Raw genomic sequence first — 19,544 nt, 5'->3', positions numbered from 1 at the left:
TCATTAGTAACTGATTTGGAACACTGTTATAAAACATGCAAGTTGTAGCACATGTCATTGCACTGTGCACAAAAGAAACATTACCACACCAAAAAACATGTGTATATCTGGTTGTATTTTCCAGTAAGGGTGGCTTAACTGTGCGAGAAGTTGTCAAAAATAAGATTCACAAATGGAAGTCAAAGTTTCACATTTATCAAATTTGTATTCAGTATTTAAAAATGTACATGAAATCTTAGTGCAAAGTTATTATTGTGCATGTAGAATGCAGAGTTCTTTGTGTTACTTCTCTTTTCATGTGAAATTACACTCAATCACACCATTGCTGCAAAATTATGAATGTTCCAGAATTTTTTTGAGTTTTGTGAAAAAACAAAACACAGAAAACTAATACGAAAACCTGTAGCTAATTATGTGGTACTTTGAATAAAATTGTTAAGAAGACTGAAAGTAGAAAGAAAGAAAGACCTTCATCTAGCCAGCTTGCATTTTCAAATCAAAAGAGGAATAACATAAAAAACTGTGCATTGTAGATGCACAGTGAAGTTCTTAAATTTGAGCTGCTCAGAATATGAACTTAGAAATATAGCTAACACCTAATGCTATCTGCTGTTTTGCAAAAGCAACACAACTTCAAATTTCACAGTCAGCATGGGACAACAGCCAGGAAGCGAATCAAGATTCTCTACTCTGTAGTGAGCAAAACACCAAACCAAAACTCTTTTTGGAGGGGTATTAGCATGCTTGTTACCAGTGTGTGTTGAAGCTTAAAATTGAGTCGAACACTGCTGAAATTTCTCTGACATGGCAAACAAATATGCAGTTTTCTGTTATCAGGTTGGTAAAGATTGTGAATGCTTTTTTACTAGTGGCAGTCATAGCCCACACACAGTATCTAGTACGAAGGGCAATAAAAGGATTGGGCAGACAGAAATAGTGGAGATAGTAAAAATTTTGTCATGCTGCTAGGTAAATGAAAAGTCTGTGTACTTGTTGACATCAATGCTGAATAGGTATTTGCCATATGAGATGGCAAGTGGGCACTTGATGACTTAGGCACTTCTATGGCCATGCATAGGGTTTTGAGTCAGGAAACAACCACTTCACAGTTCAACAACTGGTCTACCCTGACTTGGCCCTGGGAGCCTCGCAAGTCTGCCACCCATGTCTTGAGGAAACTTTTCTGCCACAGCCGGACAGTAAACACACTTGTACCAGAATTCGCTTCCTTGCATTAGAATCATCAGCCACCTCCCAAGAGTTTATAATGCCTACTTCATGTAAGAAATAAGTGCATCTGAACTGACACAGAATTTTGAAGCAATATGTACCAGTCATGTTACAAAACAAATCCAGCAGTTTACATGACATATTGAGTAGTTGCTATTCCAGCCTGGAGTTTCCATTATTTGAAATCCATGTCAAAACTCAACAGAGTTTGTGAGGATACTTCAAAGGTCACTTCTGGATGAAGGTGACATTCTGGTCAGCTTTGATGTCACATCCCTCTTCACACGGGTACCGTTTGAGGACTTGACATTACTAAGGGACCACTTTAATGAAGACACAGTAGAACTATTCCACCATGCACTCCCCGTCACATACTTCCAATGTGGTGGGAAATTCTACCAACAGATGGATAGAGTTGCCATGGGTTTGCCCCTGGCACCATTTGTTGCAAACCTATACACGGAACACTTCAAAGAAATGACTCTCAAAGTGAAACGGAAGGTGTACTACTGCTATGTGGACAACACGTTTGGCTATTTAGCCACCTCAGTGGCATCATAATAGTATTAAATTCACCATGGAGGTGGAGGAAAACAGATGTCTGCCTTCCCTCGACATCATGATAAAGAAGAAGACTGATGGCACATTAGGTCATTCTGCTTATAGGAAGAAGATGTACACCATCCTGTATCTTAACGCCAGTAGCTGCCACCATCCAGCACAATGCAAATCAATGCTCACCACCTTGATGAGCAGATCACGAGACACATGTGACAAGGAGAGTCTGCCTTCTGAACTGCAGCACTTGACCAAGACCTTTTGTGAGAGCGACTGCTCTGAGACGCAGATATGCCATGTTTTCCAACTGAGGAAGAAGAAGAAGAAGAAGAAGAGAGAAGACATATGTGAAGAAGTCACTAAGCACTTGGGATTCCTTCCACATGCTGGGCCACCCACGGCAAAAATTGCAGGGATATTAGAAAAGAGCAATATTAAAACCATCTTTCAGATGATGTATATGGCAGCACTGCTCAAAGTACATTAGGAGCATTTGCCTAGACCAAACAGAGAAATCAGCAGATCTAAAACACAGTCTCAGGGAAACCACGTGTTTAGTTTCAAACAAACAAATTTGCTGTGCAGTGCGAATGGCTTCTCGGATTCGATCTTTAAAAATGCTGTGGAGATACAAGTTCATGAGAACCTTCTCAGCTGAAAGAGTGGTTTGCAACTAAGCACCACGTGGGATGCAGCAATAACAGAAATACGACAAGACTGCTCCAGTGTGAAACCGGTGAAGGCAGCGGATGGAATGAACGGGCCCCACCAGATGTGATGCCTGGACCAGCCAGCATGCAGGGAGCCTGCACCACCACCGGCCACGGCACCCCCCTCCCACCACTGGCGGCGACACCCCTTCTGAAAGCACACGATTAGTATTGCCGATGCAGGCAAGGCAGAGGAGCCTGCGGTCTAGCGACTATAAAGACCTAGACAGGACACATACCTTACATTTCACCTGAAGATGACAAGTAGGTGTCTTGTCGAAACGTTGCCATAGAACGATGCCTCGATTCCGCTTATAAACCGAGAAGATTTCAATCATCGAGATTTGCTTAGGAAGTCTAAATTTGAATATAGCACTCCTCTATAGGGAGGAGATACAGGAAAGCTTCAAGATGCTGCAGAAAGTTCGTAACAAGGAGGCAAGCCTGCTCAGCAGACTAGCCTTCCTACAACAATATCGGGCCAAGAAAGTGCTGCCGCAGTTCACTCACCTGTGACATCCCGTCGGAACAGAGAGGAAGAAACGTATTTTACAGCATGCTAGCTTGGCGTTTATGCGTGAGCACGTATGCGTCACAGGGCTTGAACTCGACAAAAGTGGTCGCACTATATTTGCGTGCTAATTGGAACTAGCGTCCAAACTCTCCCCCTTGTCGTGGGAAGGGGTAGTCAGAAACATATTTGCAACCAGTGAACTCGGCAAACCCAAAGCGACTGCTGGGGGCTCGAGTGCAGCATATCAGTACAGTCGGCTTGAGGACCATTATTAGTTTAACTGGAAAGGAACTGGATGAGGCAACAGCATTTGTGTTGTCAAAAGGATTAAATTTTGCACCAGTTCCAACCACATTACCTAAACGGGAGATCATCTGTAGCATCGAGTAGGCCATCCTGGGGCTTCTCTCTGACACTGCTGAAGAGGTCAGAAGGGAGACTTACAGGGTCCCGGAAAAAGCAAAAATGCCATCTTCACAGCCGAACACAGGGCAATATGCAACCTATGAGAAGACCGAGATTTGGTCGTCCTAGTGGCAGGCAGAGGCAGTGCGATGGTACTGCTATCATCAGTTTACTGCTGGTAGAAGGTTGAGATCTTGTTAAAAGGTCCAGCCTACAAATGAATGAAAAAGGATCCTAAATCACCTGTGACAAGGAAGAACATCTCACTGCTAAACAACTCAGGAATAGACAAGAACGTGGTTAGAAGGCTGTACCACAGAGCACCAATACTTCCACACCTGTATGCACTTCCGAGGATGCTCGAGGAAGGAGTCCCACTACATCGACAAAATAAATTCGCCAACTTATGAAATATCTAAGCACCTGGCACAACTTTTGAAGCCTCTCGTGGGTCATTGACCTCGACACGTCAAAAACTCGATGGAGTTTATGACGATGTGTCGAGGGATACGTCTGGACAAAGTTGACACCCTGGTCAATTTTGATGCCGTGTCCCTCTTCACGTGGGTACCACCTGAGGATACCTTGACATTACTAAGGGGCCACTTCGACAAAGACACAGTAGAACTGTATGCCGTGCAGTCATTACTGTATACTTCCAATGTGGTGGTAAATTCTACCGACAAATAGGCAGAGATGCTGTGGGTTCCTCCATCGCGCCGTGCATCGCAAACCTATATGTGGAGCACTTCGAAGAAACAGCTCTCGAAGTGAAACTGAAGGTGTTCTACTGCTACGAGGATGACACATTCGCAATTTGGTCACATAACAAAGAAAATCTACAAGAATTGCTTAACCGCCTCAACAGCATACGTGACAATATTAAATTCACTGTGGACGCGGATGAAAATGGATGTCTGCCTTTCCGTGATATCGTGATGAAGAAGAAGACTGACAACACATTAGGTCATTCTGTTTACAGGGAGGAGATGTACACTGATCTGTACCTTAACACCAATAGCTGCCACCATCCAGCACAGTGCAAAACCATGCTACCACCTAATATTCTAGGTTCAATGAAGGACAGACTAGGAATACAAACACCTGGAGTCTGTAGCATCAGCTACAAGTGTGGCAAACAGTACATTGGCCAGATGCAGCGATGTATATTGCAGCACTGCTCAGAACATGTAAGGAGCATTCACCTGGGCCAAACAGAGAAATCTGCAATGGTGGAACACAGTCTGAATAAGGATCGTATGTTTGATTTGGAACAAAGAAAGATGCTGTGTGGGGCCAACGGGTTCTGGGATTCGTTCTTTAAAGAGGCTGTGGAGATACAGCTCCGTGATAAATTTGTTAACTGAGATAGTAGTTTCCAGTTTAGCACCACGTGGGATGCAGTGATAACAAAAATACAACAAGAATGCATCGATGTGAAACCGGTGAAGGCAGCGGATGGAATAGACACTCTCCACCCAGATGCAGTTACAAGGCCAGCCAGCATGCAGGGTGCACCCACCGTGAGCTGCAAAACCCCTTCCAGAGTCTCGTGATGGTGCTGCCAATGCAGACGAAACAGAGGAGCCTGCAATCCAGCAGCTATAAAGATGCGGTTAGGACACGAACTTGACACTTCACTGGAAGATGACAAGTAGGAAACTTGTTGAAACTTTACCGCAGAACAACGTCTTGACTTGGCTGATAATGCAGGAGGACATCATCATTGAGATTCGCCTAGAAAGTCTAAATTCACATCCAGCAATTTGCTATGAACCAACAGAATCACCATGTCTCAAGTAGTTCTTGTTTTATTTGATTTCTGTTTTAAATTTATGTTTATCTCCTAACTTTCTGGTCTCAGCTGGCAGCTTATTGTGTAGCTTAATACTAGTGTGGCTCACATGCCTTTGTGTGTGAGTCCTTATTGTTCACTGTAGTGGGGGACTCTGCTGTTTTAGGTGTTGTAAATCATAAATCCGACATCCTCTATGTTGCCTCTCATGACAGTATTGTAGTGTCATGTTTCAACAGGACAATGCCCATCCACACATGGAATGTTTGTTTATAAATTGTCTGTGATATTGAGGTATCCTGTGGTCAGAAAAATCCCCAGATCTGCTCTTGTGTGGCATTTCCATTGTTGTAGATGACTAATTTGTTTATGAGCTCTAATTTCTGGGATTAGGTGGCTCACCTGTTTTCTTCATGACCACCAATGTTGGAAAGCTCAAATTTTGTTTCCAAATTCTGTGGCGATTGCTTGAAGTATCTAGTATACCATAATATGTAATTTCATAAATAAATACGATATGTCTCCAGCTGATGTGATGTTTCCTTGGGTGCAAACACATAACTCTTCACAGTAACATTTCTATATAAGGAGCACTACAATAATATCTCAGTCTCAATGTAAATGTCAAATGGACAGCACGATATTGCTGTTGTTGTTGTTGTGGTCTTCAGTCCTGAGACTGGTTTGATGCAGCTCTCCATGCTACTCTATCCTGTGCAAGCTTCTTTATCTCCCAGTACCTACTGCAACCTACATCCTTCTGAATCTGCTTAGTGTATTCATCTCTTGGTCTCCCTCTATGATTTTTACCCTCCATGCTGCCCTCCAATACTAAATTGGTGATCCCTTGATGCCTCAGAACATGTCCTACCAACCGATCCCTTCTTCTGGTCAAGTTGTGCCACAAGCTTCTCTTCTCCCCAATCCTATCCAACACCTCCTCATTAGTTATGTGATCTACCCATCTAATCTTCAGCATTCTTCTGTAGCACCACATTTCGAAAGCTTCTATTCTCTTCTTGTCTAAACTATTTATCGTCCATGTTTCACTTCCATACATGGCTACACTCCATACAAATACTTTCAGAAACAACTTCCTGACATTTAAATCTATACTCGATGTTAACAAATTTCTCTTCTTCAGAAACGCTTTCCTTGCCATTGCCAGTCTACATTTTATATCCTCTCTACTTCGACCATCATCAGTTATTTTGCTCCCCAAATAGCAAATCTCCTTTACTACTTTAAGTGTCTCACTTCCTAATCTAATTCCCTCAACATCACCCGACATAATTCGACTACATTCCATTATCCTCGTTTTGCTTTTGTTGATGTTCATCTTATATCCTCCTTTCAAGACACTATCCATTCCGTTCAACTGCTCTTCCAAGTATTTTGCTGTCTCTGACAGAATTACAATGTCATCAGCGAACCTCAAAGTTTTTATTTCTTCTCCATGGATTTTAATACGTACTCCGAATTTTTCTTTTGTTTCCTTTACTGCTTGCTCAATATACAGATTGAACAACATCGGGGAGAGGCTACAACCCTGTCTCACTCCCTTGCCAACCACTGTTTCCCTTTCATGCCCCTCAACTCTTATAACTGCCGTTTGGTTTCTATACAAATTGTAAATAGCCTTTCGCTCCCTATATTTTACCCCTGCCACCTTCAGAATTTGAAAGAGATTATTCCAGTCAACATTGTCAAAAGCTTTCTCTACGTCTACAAATGCTAGAAACGTAGGTTTGCCTTTCCTTAATCTAGCTTCTAAGATAAGCTGTAGGGTCAGTATTGCCTCACGCGTTCCAATATTTCTACGGAATCCAAACTGATCTTCCCCAAGGTCGGCTTCTACTAGTTTTTCCATTCGTCTGTAAAGAATTCGCGTTAGTATTTTGCAGCCGTGACTTATTAAACTGATAGTTCGGTAATTTTCACATCTGTCAACACCCGCTTTCTTTGGAGTTGGAATTATTATATTCTTCTTGAAGTCTGAGGGTATTTTGCCTGTCTCATACATCTTGCTCACCAGATGGTAGAGTTTTGTCAGGACTGGCTCTCCCAAGGCCGTCAGTAGTTCTATTGGAATGTTGTCTACTCCCAGGGCCTTGTTTCAAATTAGGCCTTTCAGTGCTCTGTCAAACTCTTCACACCGTATCATATCTCCCATTTCATCTTCATCTACCTCCTCTTCCATTTCCATAACATTGTCCTCAAGTACATCACCCTTGTATAGACCATCTATATACTCCTTCCACCTTTCTGCTTTCCCTTCTTTGCTTAGAACTGGGTTTCCATCTGAGCTCTTGATATTCATACAAGTGGTTCTCTTTTCTCCAAAGGTCTCTTTAATTTTCCTGTAGGCAGTATCTATCTTACCCCTAGTGAGATAAGCGTCTACATCCTTACATTTATTCTCTAGCCATCCCTGCTTAGCCATTTTGCACTTCCTGTCGATCTCATTTTTGAGACGTTTGTATTCCTTTTTGCCTGTTTCATTTACTGCATTGTTATATTTTCTCCTTTCATCAATTAAATTCAATATTTCTTCTGTTACCCAAGGATTTCTACTAGCCCTCGTCTTTTTACCTACTTGATCCTCGGCTGCCTTCACTACTTCATCCCTCAAAGCTCCTCATTCTTCTTCTACTGTATTTCTTTCTCCCATTCCCGCCATTTGTTCCCTTATGCTCTCCCTGAAACTCTCTACAACCTCTGGTTCTTTCAGTTTATCCAGGTCCCATCTCCTTAAATTCCCACCTTTTTACAGTTTCTTCAGTTTCAATCTACAGTTTATAACCAATAGATTGTGGTTAGAGTCCACATCTGCCCCTGGAAATGTCTTACAATTTAAAACCTGGTTCCTGAATCTCTGTCTTACCATTATATAATCTATCTGAAATCTGCCAGTATCTCCAGGCTTCTTCCATGTATGCAACCTTCTTTTATGATTCTTGAACCAAGTGTTAGCAATGATCAAGTTGTGCTCTGTGCAAAATTCTACCAAGCGGCTTCCTCTTTCATTTCTTACCCCCAATCCATATTCACCTACTACGTTTCCTTCTCTCCCTTTTCCTACTAGCGAATTCCAGTCACCCATGACTATTAAATTTTCGTCTCCCTTCACAATCTGAATAATTTCTTTTATTTCATCATACATTTCTTCAATTTTTTCGTCATCTACTGAGCTAGTTGGCATATAAACTTGTACTACTGTAGTAGGCGTGGGCTTCATGTCTATCTTGGCCACAATAATGCATTCACTATGCTGTTTGTAGTAGCTTACCCGCAATCCTATTTTGTTATTCATTTTTAAACCTACTCCTGTGTTACCCCTATTTGATTTTGTATTTATAACCCTGTATTCACCTGACCAAAAGTCTTGTTCCTCCTGCCACCGAACTTCACTATTTCCCACTATATCTAACTTTAACCTATCCATTTCCCTTTTTAAATTTTCTAACCTACCTGCCCGATTAAGGGATCTGACAATCCACGCTCCGATCTGTAGAACGCCAGTTTTCTTTCTCCTGATAACGACGTCCTCTTGAATAGTCCCCGCCTGGAGATCCGAATGGGGGACTATTTTACCTCCGGAATATTTTACCCAAGAGGACGCCATCATATTAACCATACAGTAAAGCTGCATGCCCTCGGGAAAAATTACGGCTGTAGTTTCCCCTTGCTTTCAACCGTTCGCAGTACCAGCACAGCATGTCCGTTTTGGTTAGTGTTACAGGGCCAGATCAGTCAATCATCCAGACTGTTGCCCCTGCAACTACTGAAAAGGCTGCTGCCCCTCTTCAGGAACCACGCGTTTGTCTGGCCTCTCAACAGATACCCCTCCGTTGTGGTTGGACCTATGGTACGGCTATCTGTATCGCTGAGGCACGCAAGCCTCCCCACCAATGGCAAGGTCCATGGTTCATGATATACAACAACAGAATGTCAAAATATTTGTCAGATAAGTCTTCCTCTCTTGTTTTCGGTGACATCAGCAGCATTGTCATGGGATACTGTTTATTTGGTGGCATGCCCCACTTCTCCAAGTTGGGACACTGCAGAATGGAATAACACAGACCATCATTTGTCAGCTAGGAAGATGTTGGGTGACACATCACTTTAATGAAGTGATACGTTACACCTCATGATAGAACATGCGTGGGACTAGCTCAGATATTGACTCCATCCCAGTGCCAATATCCAGGTTATCAAAGACCAGTTACAGCAGTTGTGGGCCAGCTTGACTCTGTAGAGGATACAACAGCTTTATTATGCCCTTCCCAGTGAAACTAGCACACACATCCAGTTGAGATGAACTGCAACATCATACTGATATATGGGTACATACTGCCAACTTCTGTGTAAACTTGACTCGATATTGTAATCTCTCTGAAATAACTGCAGATATCCTCTCAACTTTTGAGGGTTCATTTTGTTTCCTCCTTAGCTGTCATGTTTCACTTCTTTTTTCAGGTAGTGTAGTTGTAAACAATACCTCATGAGCATTATAAACATGCAGTAAAGTAACTGAGAATTCAATTTATATCCTTCCTCCCCAGTACTTCTCAATATATGATGCTGACATAGTGAGAACTGGTTTAAAACCTATGACGTCAGAGGGGAATATATAACAAAGCATCCAAAGAGACCATGTGATGGAGTCTGTATTACAATTTATTGCCTTGTCTCATTAATTCTGCTTGTACTCTCTCTTTGTGTGTACATTAATTTCAATTAACTGGCAGACTAAAGTAAGACAAATTGTAACACATTTATCAGATTTTTGTTTTCGTTTTGTGAATGATTTTAATCTGTGTGACCTTTGTGCATTTTGCAGCTGAGACTTCATGCATTTGAAGTGCTGGTAATTTCATCACTTCTGTGATGACTGTGCTTATAGTTCATAATTTTCTTACATTTGTAATTTTCTTACGTTTGTTAAACAGCTATACATTGAACGAACCTGTTACAGGAACGTTGCATACGTGCCGGCACATTGACAGTGAACTATGAGAAAGTGGATGTAGACTACAGGCTGAAACACAATGATCTCCTGGCCAATGTTGTCCACAGGTATCTTCATTCATTTAATTAAAATGATATAAATTCATTGTTGTTTAAAATATGTGACTGGCATTACACTTTGTCTCTGTAGCAAAAAACATAATTTCAGATCAAGCGATGTTGTACTGTTACTTTGTGTGGATTCACAATGAAGTCAGTGTTACATTAAACTTGTAGATATGTGTATATTTTGATATATTAGTCATTCTTTGTAGTGTCATTCTTGTAAATATGTAACTATGTATCACTTTCTCAAAGGGTACAAATGTTTATGTTAAATGTTTGGTTAGAGAGAACTAAAAATTTGAGTAACATGTTGCCTTCTGTTGCATGGAATGTGTTCATGACACTACAGAACTATTCTAAGACTAATGGCTCTGATACATATTAATGTGTGCTCTGCTTGGACTTGAGGTTGTAGATTTTGACCAAAATTAGTGTACTAGATTTCTAATAGACAATACATTGGTTTGACTCTATAACTTGAACAACATGAAGGCCTTCCACAGCGCAGTAATTGTTAACAGCACTATACTGTGGTCATAGCATAACCTGTCTTTTGATTAGCACACCAGGGAAAGTTCAAAAATAAGTTTATGATACCAGGTTCCAGATGAAGTTCATTTCAAATCCAAAAAATGGTTCAAATGGCTCTGAGCACTATGGGACTTAACTTCATCAGTCCCCTCAAACTTAGAACTACTTAAACCTAACTAACCTAAGGACATCACACACATCCATGCCCGAGGCAAGATTCGAACCTGCGACCATAGTGGTTCCAGACTGTAGCGCCTAGAACCGCTCGGCCACACCGGCCAGCATTTCAAATCCAACTGCTAACAATTTGTACTGAGTGAGGTGGCGCAGTGGTTAGCACGCTGGACTCGCATTTGTGGGGACAACAGTTCAAAACTGTATCCTGCCATCCAGATTTAGGTTTTCTGTGACTTCCTTCCATGCTAGAAATTGCAAAATTTTGTTTATATCAGGTTGCTAACCAAATACTGCAAGATGGTTGTGCAGCAGCTCTTGCAGCTAATTGGGATGTCACATGATAACATTGACTGTAGTAGTAGTAGTAGTAGTAGTAGTAGTAGTAGTTTATTCATCTGGAGACAATATACATGAATTTTGCCAGAAAATATATAGTGTAAATAACACAAGGATGTACAGTGGCGTACACAATACAAGGATGCATAATACTCCAGATAGTATCATGTTTAATTACAAAATTTATGAAAAAGATATTTTATATACATATTTGGCATTTTCATGCATGTAAAATCTGAGTTCTAACACTTTTGTGAAAAATATTCGTGAACTATTTGCATACATTGGATCTTGTAGAGAGACTGAGACTTGGGTGTTGCAGTGCTGTGAATGCTGATATGTTGAGTTGGTTGGACTGGATAGTTTTTCAAATAAAAAACAGTGTTTGTTTGCAGTTTTGTTTACTGCACATAGTTCACTTACATTGGGTTGTAGTAACATTTATGAAGAAAAATAAGTACCACTGGTCCAAAGTTTCACGCACCTATCTTCAGTTGTAATTCAGTAATTAAATAAAAGTAGAGTGCTTTACACAATTTCACATGTCCTCTGTCTAATAGAAGAGATAATTAAATAGATCCCAGTGTGGGCACAGCAACTGTATATATTAATGCATGTTCCTAAAATACAGTGCTAGTAACATTATGACGAACAAATGTTTGTATGCATATACAAACAATCGTACTGATGACATCCAAGTTAGAACTGGGTGATCAGACTACTAGCTGATGACACCTAATTTCTGTGTGGTGTTGTGACATCACCTTTTACATATTTATAGAGTGACATGAATTTCTTACAGCAAAAATGGATAAATGCTGCAAGTCTGTCATTCTAAATAGGTCTTCCATTGCAGCTGCACCTGTCTTGCCCTGTTCAATCAAAACCCTGAATTTTCCCAACTTTTAAGTGCCATAATGATTTGTAAAGTTTTACTACAACTGTCTGTAATATATGGAGAGATACACCATGTAGCAGCATATTTGCTAATACATGCACTTTTACATCAAGCATAGATAATTTCAGGGATATGTCTTCAGTCATGCAATGATTGTTTTACTACTTTAGGTTGCAAGATCATTTACAAAAAGTGTTTGCTCTGTTCTGTACATAAGTGCCTGATAAGTGTTTCAACTCTTTGGAGACCAGAATTCTTCATGCATAATCTCAGGTGTTAGCAAATACTTGTGATCCAACATTCTCTTCTAAAGAACCTTAAGTTATGTAAACAGTGATTGTGCTCCTGATTCCACTTTAAGGTAGTGTCCTTCAGTTTTGGACTGACAAGAAGAGATACTTTTGTGACACCCACAATTCATATAATTTTATTTGAAGAGGTTAACTACACAGTCATCTGCTAATCTCCACTGGATCCTGCCATTTGACTTTAATGTCTTACTGTATAATTCTTTATTCTTGCAATCTACACGGAGGTGACAAAACTTATGGTATACCTCATAGTATCGTATCAGACCACCTTTTTTACCTGGTGCAGTGCAGCAGCTTGATGTGGTATGCTCACCACAAGTCACTGGAAGTCCCCTGCAGAAATACTGAGCCATGCTGCTGCTGTAGCCGTCCATAATTGTGGAAGTGTTGCCAGTCCAGGGTTTTATGCATAACCTAACCTTTCAGTTATGTCTCATAAGTGTTCAGTGGCATTCAAGTTGGGTGATCTGGGTGGCCAAATCATTCACTTGAATTTTCCAGAACATTCTTCAGATGAATCATGAAGAATTGTGGCCCAGTGACGTTGCACATTGTTATTCATAAAAATTCCATTGTTGTTTGGGAACATGAAGTTCATGGATGGTTGCAAATGATCTCCAAGTAGCCAAACAGACCAGAGGACCCAATCCACTCTATCTAAATGCAACCCACACCATTCTGGAGGTACCACCGGCTCACATGATCTTATGGCTTCATGGGGTCTGTACCATACTTAAACACTGCCATCAGCTCTTACCAACTGAAATTGGGACTCATCTGACCAGGTGAGTTTTACATTTATTTAGGGTCCAACTAATATTGTCACGAGCCCCAAGAGCTGTTGCAGGTGATGCTGTGCTGTTAGGAAAGGCACTTGTATTGGTTGTCCGCTGCAACAGTCCATTAATGCCAAATTTCATTGCACTGCCATAAAGGATACATTTGTCGTACATCTCACATTGATTTCTGCTGTTATTTCACGCGGAGATGCTTGTTTGTTAGCACTGATCACCCTACACAAACACTGCTGCTCTTGGTCATTAAGTGAAGACCATCAGCCACTGTATTGTCTGTGGTGAAAGGTAACACCTGAAACTTGGTATACTCAGCAAAATCTTGACACTGTGCATCTTGGGATATTGAATTCCCTAACAATTTCCAAAATGGTTTTTCCAGCTCCCAAGTACTGTTCCACAGTCAAAGTCTGTTAATTCCTTTCATATGGCCATAATCACATTGAACATCTTTTTACATGAATCACCTGAGTACAAATGGTAGCTCAGCCAGTGCACTGCCCTTTTATACCTTGTGTACGTGGTACTACTGCCATCTATATAAGTGAATATCACTATCCCTTGACTTTTATCATCTCAGTATATATAAAACAATTACTTCATATGTTGAAAAGGCCATTGTGTGACAGATAGTTGTAAGGTAGCACAGTCCCTATCGTACTTGCAGCTTATTTATTTATAATAATCTTAACTATGTTATCTTAATTTCTAATCCCAGCTAACAAAAACCACTCAAAGATGCACACTTTCATATGAACAGATTTTAACTTTAGAATGGTTCTGCTAATGTCCTGTACATGGCTCAGAAGGCTGCAAAAACTGAAAAAAATACATAAACTAAACAATATCTGCTTGCAGTTCTAAGCAGAAGAAAAGACTTACATTTTTATCCATGCATAATATAACTGGAGAAGTAACCTATGAAGTGCATTAGAAAAGTAAAGGCCAACTGAATATAAATAATAATTGGTAACTTAACAGTGTATGCGTGCCATTAGATTCAACTTGTCTGTAGGGTAAGTAACTTCTTGATTGAGTAATGAAGTGTTAAGGAATAAACAGTTATGTCAGTTGTCAAAATTCTAGTAACGAATTAGATCTATTATTGGAATTGAAAAATAATATTTCCAAAATTTGTTATCAGTTTTCATGAAAAATATTTACTTATTGTAGTAAGTGAAAAATATGTTGGGTGATATTTTCACTAGTTTAAAAAATATCATGTTTAAGATATGAGAATCACAGTGGCTGGCAACCTTGCTATGCTCTTGAATGGAAGTGAAAGAAAATTTTTATGGTATACCAATAGAATGTCAAGAAGTATCAGTTGCAAATAATTCTGATTTGTGCGAGACCAGGTTGAGTGACATGAACTTTGTTTATAGTGGTCTCAAAAACAAATGTAATTGTGCATTCACAGACTGTTTCTCACATGACCAAGAGAATTTCTAATTTATAGTGCCAAAAATTTTTCATCATCCATGTTGTGAATCTATCACCATACTAAGTGACTACTATTTTTTGTTGTGTTAGTCTGTAATTTACTTGAAACTCAACCTTAAGAAAACTCAGGTGGTGAAATGTTGGTGGAACATATGTAAAGTCAAGGCAATATAATTTTGTGTAGGTGGTTTGAGAAATCTTCTTTCATGACATTAAAAGAGAATGGGGCTAAATGGTTAGTGCACAGAAACACAATGTTTATGTGTGTTTAGTAGAAACATATAACTAGTTGGCCTTTACTTTTGAAATGCCCATCATAAGTTCTTTGTAGTATCTAACAAATTATAACTCATTGTAAATATGAATTTTGTGTCAGGGTTCTGCATTAAATTACATACTTTCAAGTGTCTAGAGCTGCCTGTCACTTTTGTTTGCTTAAGCATAGTATAGAAAATTTAATTTTGTACAAGCTTGCAGGATATTATTTGCTTTTTAACTTTAGTTTTATGTAAAACAGTTTTTTTGTTCTTACTGTTTACATTGTGTGTATTTACAAATATAATTGATATTATTTTATCATCGTAAGCAAAAAATGCATGGTTTAACACAAAACAGCATTTATGTTACCATTATTCATTTGTGAAACTTCTTAATTACTACTGTTGTTCACTGCCCTTTGACAATGTAATTTTCCTTCTTTTCCTTCAAATAAATACAAATATTTAACAAGAAGGATAACAGAGAAGTGAAGAGACATTCAAACTGACCAGTATAATTATTTAAAAGGAAATACGTGGTAAATCATAAATCCCACTGCCACCTGACCAATCATTTTCAGATGCCATGTTACTGGAAGCTCTCTAAATAAATACGTTTCAGACAGTTTGCGTGATTCCTCCAAAAGTTATTTTGTGTGAATATTGTCGTTTTTATATATAAGTAACAGTGTGCAAAGTCAGTTGGTTTTACAACTTTGTTCCTATACAATAAAATTCAAGAAATCGAACTGACAATTTGAAAACATGAAGTCTCATATAAATCAGGTGATGAAGGTAAAGTGGGTGGCAAAAGAGAGGACTGGAGTGAGTTTAAATACAAGTGGTATTCGACTTGTCACTTGAATGCCTCCTGCCTTTCCCTGACTGTTTTACTTGTGAGCTGGTAAATATGCCCTATAACACTAGCACATCATTCCAGTCTTGACAACACAATCTTCTACATTGTATTTCCTCTTATTTATTCCTTGCCATGCTTTTCTGTCTTTTATTCAGTGGAATAACTGTTGTAAAATGATAACTATTATCCTACCTGATTTTCATGAAAAATTGCTACGATCTATTATTGTGGTTAACATACATTATGTGTCAGGCCTTCATTTTAATCTTGTTGATAAAGGTTCCAGCCGGTGCAAGTCCAGCATTCAGTTTTGAGGGGCATAGTTTTTAATGATTAAGAATGCTAATGGTGATCTTAAAAAATATTGCTTAGTACCACGTGTTGGGGGTTTCTCCCATTAAAATCACATTGGAGCACAGGAAGAATAACTGCTTGAATGCCTTTGTGCACAATGTAGTTAATCTAACCTTGTCTTCATGGTTTCTGTGGGAACTGTACATGGAGGGGGGGGGGGGGGGGGGGATGAAGAAAACCTCTAGATTCTTCACTTAATACTGGTTCTTGAAGCTTTGTAAGTAGTCTTTCGTGGGATAGTTGGCACCTCTCTTCAACCATCTGTGAATTCATGTTTTTAACATTTCCCATGAGTCAAACAAACCTATGACCATTCATGCTGCCTTTCTTTATATACATTTATTGTTCCCTATTAGTCCAAATTGGTGTAGATCCTACACACTTGAACAATATTCTAAGATGGGATGCAAAAGTGACTTGTAAGCACTCTTTTTTTGTCAACTGACAGGGCATTTACACTATCCTTCCAATGCTTTGAAGTCTGCCACCTGCCTTACTCATAGTTGAGCATGTGTAATCATTCCATTTCATATATCAACAAATTGTTACTCTCAGATATATGTACATGTTCACAGATTAAAACTGTGGCTGATTGATTTAGTACTCATAGGATACTACTTTTCTGAAGTGTACAATTTTACATTCCTGAACATTTAAACAAAGTTGTCAAACTGTATACCACTTTGAGAACTGTAATAGCAACAGAACTCACACCTTTGACAACTCTGTTTGTTGTTGTTTAAATGGTCTTCAGTCTGAATACTGGTTTGATGTTCCTCTCCATGCTTCTCTGTCCTTTGAAAGCATCTTCATCTCTGAATAACTATACCAACCTACATCCGTTTGAACCGGCTTCTGTATTCGTCTTGTGGCCTACAGTTCCTTCCCCCTTGCCACTCTCCATTTTCCTCCAGTACTAAATTGATGATCCCTTGATGTCTCAGAATGCATCCTATCAACTGAGACCTTCTTTTAGTGAAGCTGTGCCACATATTTCTTTTATTCCCAGTTCTGTGCAGTACTTCCTCATTAGCTGCAGAATCTACCCATCTAATCTTCAGCATTCTTCTGTAGTGCCACATTTCTAAAACTTCTATTCCCTTCCTGTCGGAACTGTTTATCACATTTCAGTTCCATGCTAGGCTACACTCCAGACAAATACCTTCAAAGAAGACTTCGTAACACTTCCTATACTCTCTGTTAACACCGAGCGAGGTGGCGCAGTGGTTAGCACACGGGACTCGCATTCGGGAGGACGACGGTTCAATCCCGTCTCCGGCCATCCTGATTTAGGTTTTCCGTGATTTCCCTAAATCGCTTCAGGCAAATGCCGGGATGGTTCCTTTGAAAGGGCACGGCCGATTTCCTTCCCCATCCTTCCCTCACCCGAGCTTGCGCTCCGTCTCTAATGACCTCGTTGTCGACGGGACGTTAAACACTAATATCCTCCTCCTCCTCACTGTTAACAAATTTCTCTTCTTCAAAAACACTTTTCTTGACACTGCCATTTTACATTTTCTGCCCTCTATAATTCAGCCATCATCAGTTATTTTGCTGCCCAAGTAACAAAGTTAATCTACTACTTTAAGTGTCTAATTTCCTAATCTTATGCCCTCAGCATTACCTGGTTTTATTCGACTAGATTCCATTGTCCGTGTTTTGCTTTTGTTAATGTTTGTCTTATCTCCTTGTTTCAAGACACTATCCATTCTGTTCAACTGCTCTTTCAAGTCCTCTGCTGTCTCTTACAGAATTACAATATTATCAGTAAGTCCCCAAGTTTTTATTTTTTCTCCCGAAAATTAAATTCTCCAAATTTTTCTTTGGTTTCCTTTATTGTGTGCTCAGTGTACAGACTGAATAACATCATGGATTGAAGTGTGCTCTGACCATTATTAGTATTTCACTTAGCACTATGACTGTGAACACAATGCTGAAAACTATCACTATGTGAGAGTGGAAATGAAGGGAATACTGTTTGTTGTTGTTGTTGTTGTTGTTGTTTTTAATTCATCCCTATGTTCAGGAAATGAGTCATTCTGTTATGTTTTTATAGTGTGGGTCTTTACCTTTCTGTCTTGCCTTACTCACCTTTCAGTGGTTTTGCTACTTCTATTGTGGACTCATGAACTGTGTCAGATTTGTTGTTGGCAGCAGGTGAGGTCATCCTGTGAGCGAATGCCATAATATGACCGGAATGCTTTCTGCAGCTTATCAAGCCTATCCACATAGGCTATCCCTCAGTACCACATTGTAAACCAAACTTGTAACTTTCTAAAATTCCATAACATTTTCAGAACCTTGTTTTGTATTGAACAGAGGACCTAGAAATGACAGAGAGGCTTTGTCCCCACTGTAGCTGCAGTGGTACATGACCCCACAACAGGCTACGGCAGTCCACTCACCCCACCACTGCCCGGTACCAAACCCAGGGTTACTGTGCAGTTCAGCCCCCAGTGGACCCCCCCTGGGAACGTATCACACCAGATGAGTGTAACCCCAGTGTTTGTGTGGTAGAGTAATTGTGGTGTACGCGTACATGGAGAAAGTGTTTATGCAGCAATTGCCGACATAGTGTAACCGTAGTGGAGTAAGGGGAACCGGCCCGCATTCCCTGAGGCAGATGGAAAACTGCCTTAAAAACCATCCACAGACTGGCCGGCACACCGGACCTCGACACTAATCCACCGGGCAGATTCATGTCGGGGACCGACACGCTTTCCCGCCCAGTAAGCAGTGCATTAGACCACACGACCAACCAGGCGGGCTTTTGGAACCTTAGTTTTTGTGCTACTTTATTCTAAGAGAATTGGCTGAAAAACTTGGAAATTGATGTATGTAAAAAAATACAAACGCATTTATTGAACAGCTCGTGAAGGGTGGAGAGAAGCACTGTCACAGACCCACAGAACCCCCTCTCCTTGGGTCCTTGTATGGGTTTCACATAGAGCAATAGTAAGCAGGAAAGTGTAAGAGATGAATATTGCACATGGTGTGCTTCACAGATGAATTATGAAGGAGCTTGGGAAAAAAAGTAGAGTGAGACAAGTTACAATAAGTTGCTGTTTACAGAACCCAATTTAATTCCTAAGTAAGAGTAAGAGTTGTTCAGTCTGTAGAAAGGCTTTAAGTATTCTCAGAAAATGTGTTCGATACTTCTTCAGTAGGTTGGCTATTCCTACAGCTATATGTACACTCCTCCTCTGACATATGATGCCGTGCTGTTCCAGTGACTGTCAGTAAATGGCTACTAGGAGAGAGATCGGTTGTATTATTGATAAAGATTGTAATAATAC

General features: G+C 40.0%; 1 protein-coding gene across 1 annotated transcript in view; it reads left to right on the top strand.

The window, feature by feature from the left end:
* Positions 1-19,544, top strand: part of LOC124594398 (RNA pseudouridylate synthase domain-containing protein 2-like) — a 551,085-nt gene that overhangs the window by 442,303 nt on the left and 89,238 nt on the right. The window contains exon 5 of the mRNA XM_047132767.1: positions 10,191-10,291. Coding sequence (XP_046988723.1) covers positions 10,191-10,291 — 101 coding nt within the window. The remainder of the gene's footprint in view (positions 1-10,190; positions 10,292-19,544) is intronic.

This window comes from Schistocerca americana, chromosome 2 (assembly GCF_021461395.2).
Source record: "Schistocerca americana isolate TAMUIC-IGC-003095 chromosome 2, iqSchAmer2.1, whole genome shotgun sequence".
Classification (NCBI taxonomy): domain Eukaryota; kingdom Metazoa; phylum Arthropoda; class Insecta; order Orthoptera; family Acrididae; genus Schistocerca; species Schistocerca americana.
This window is presented reverse-complemented; position numbering and strand designations above follow the sequence as displayed.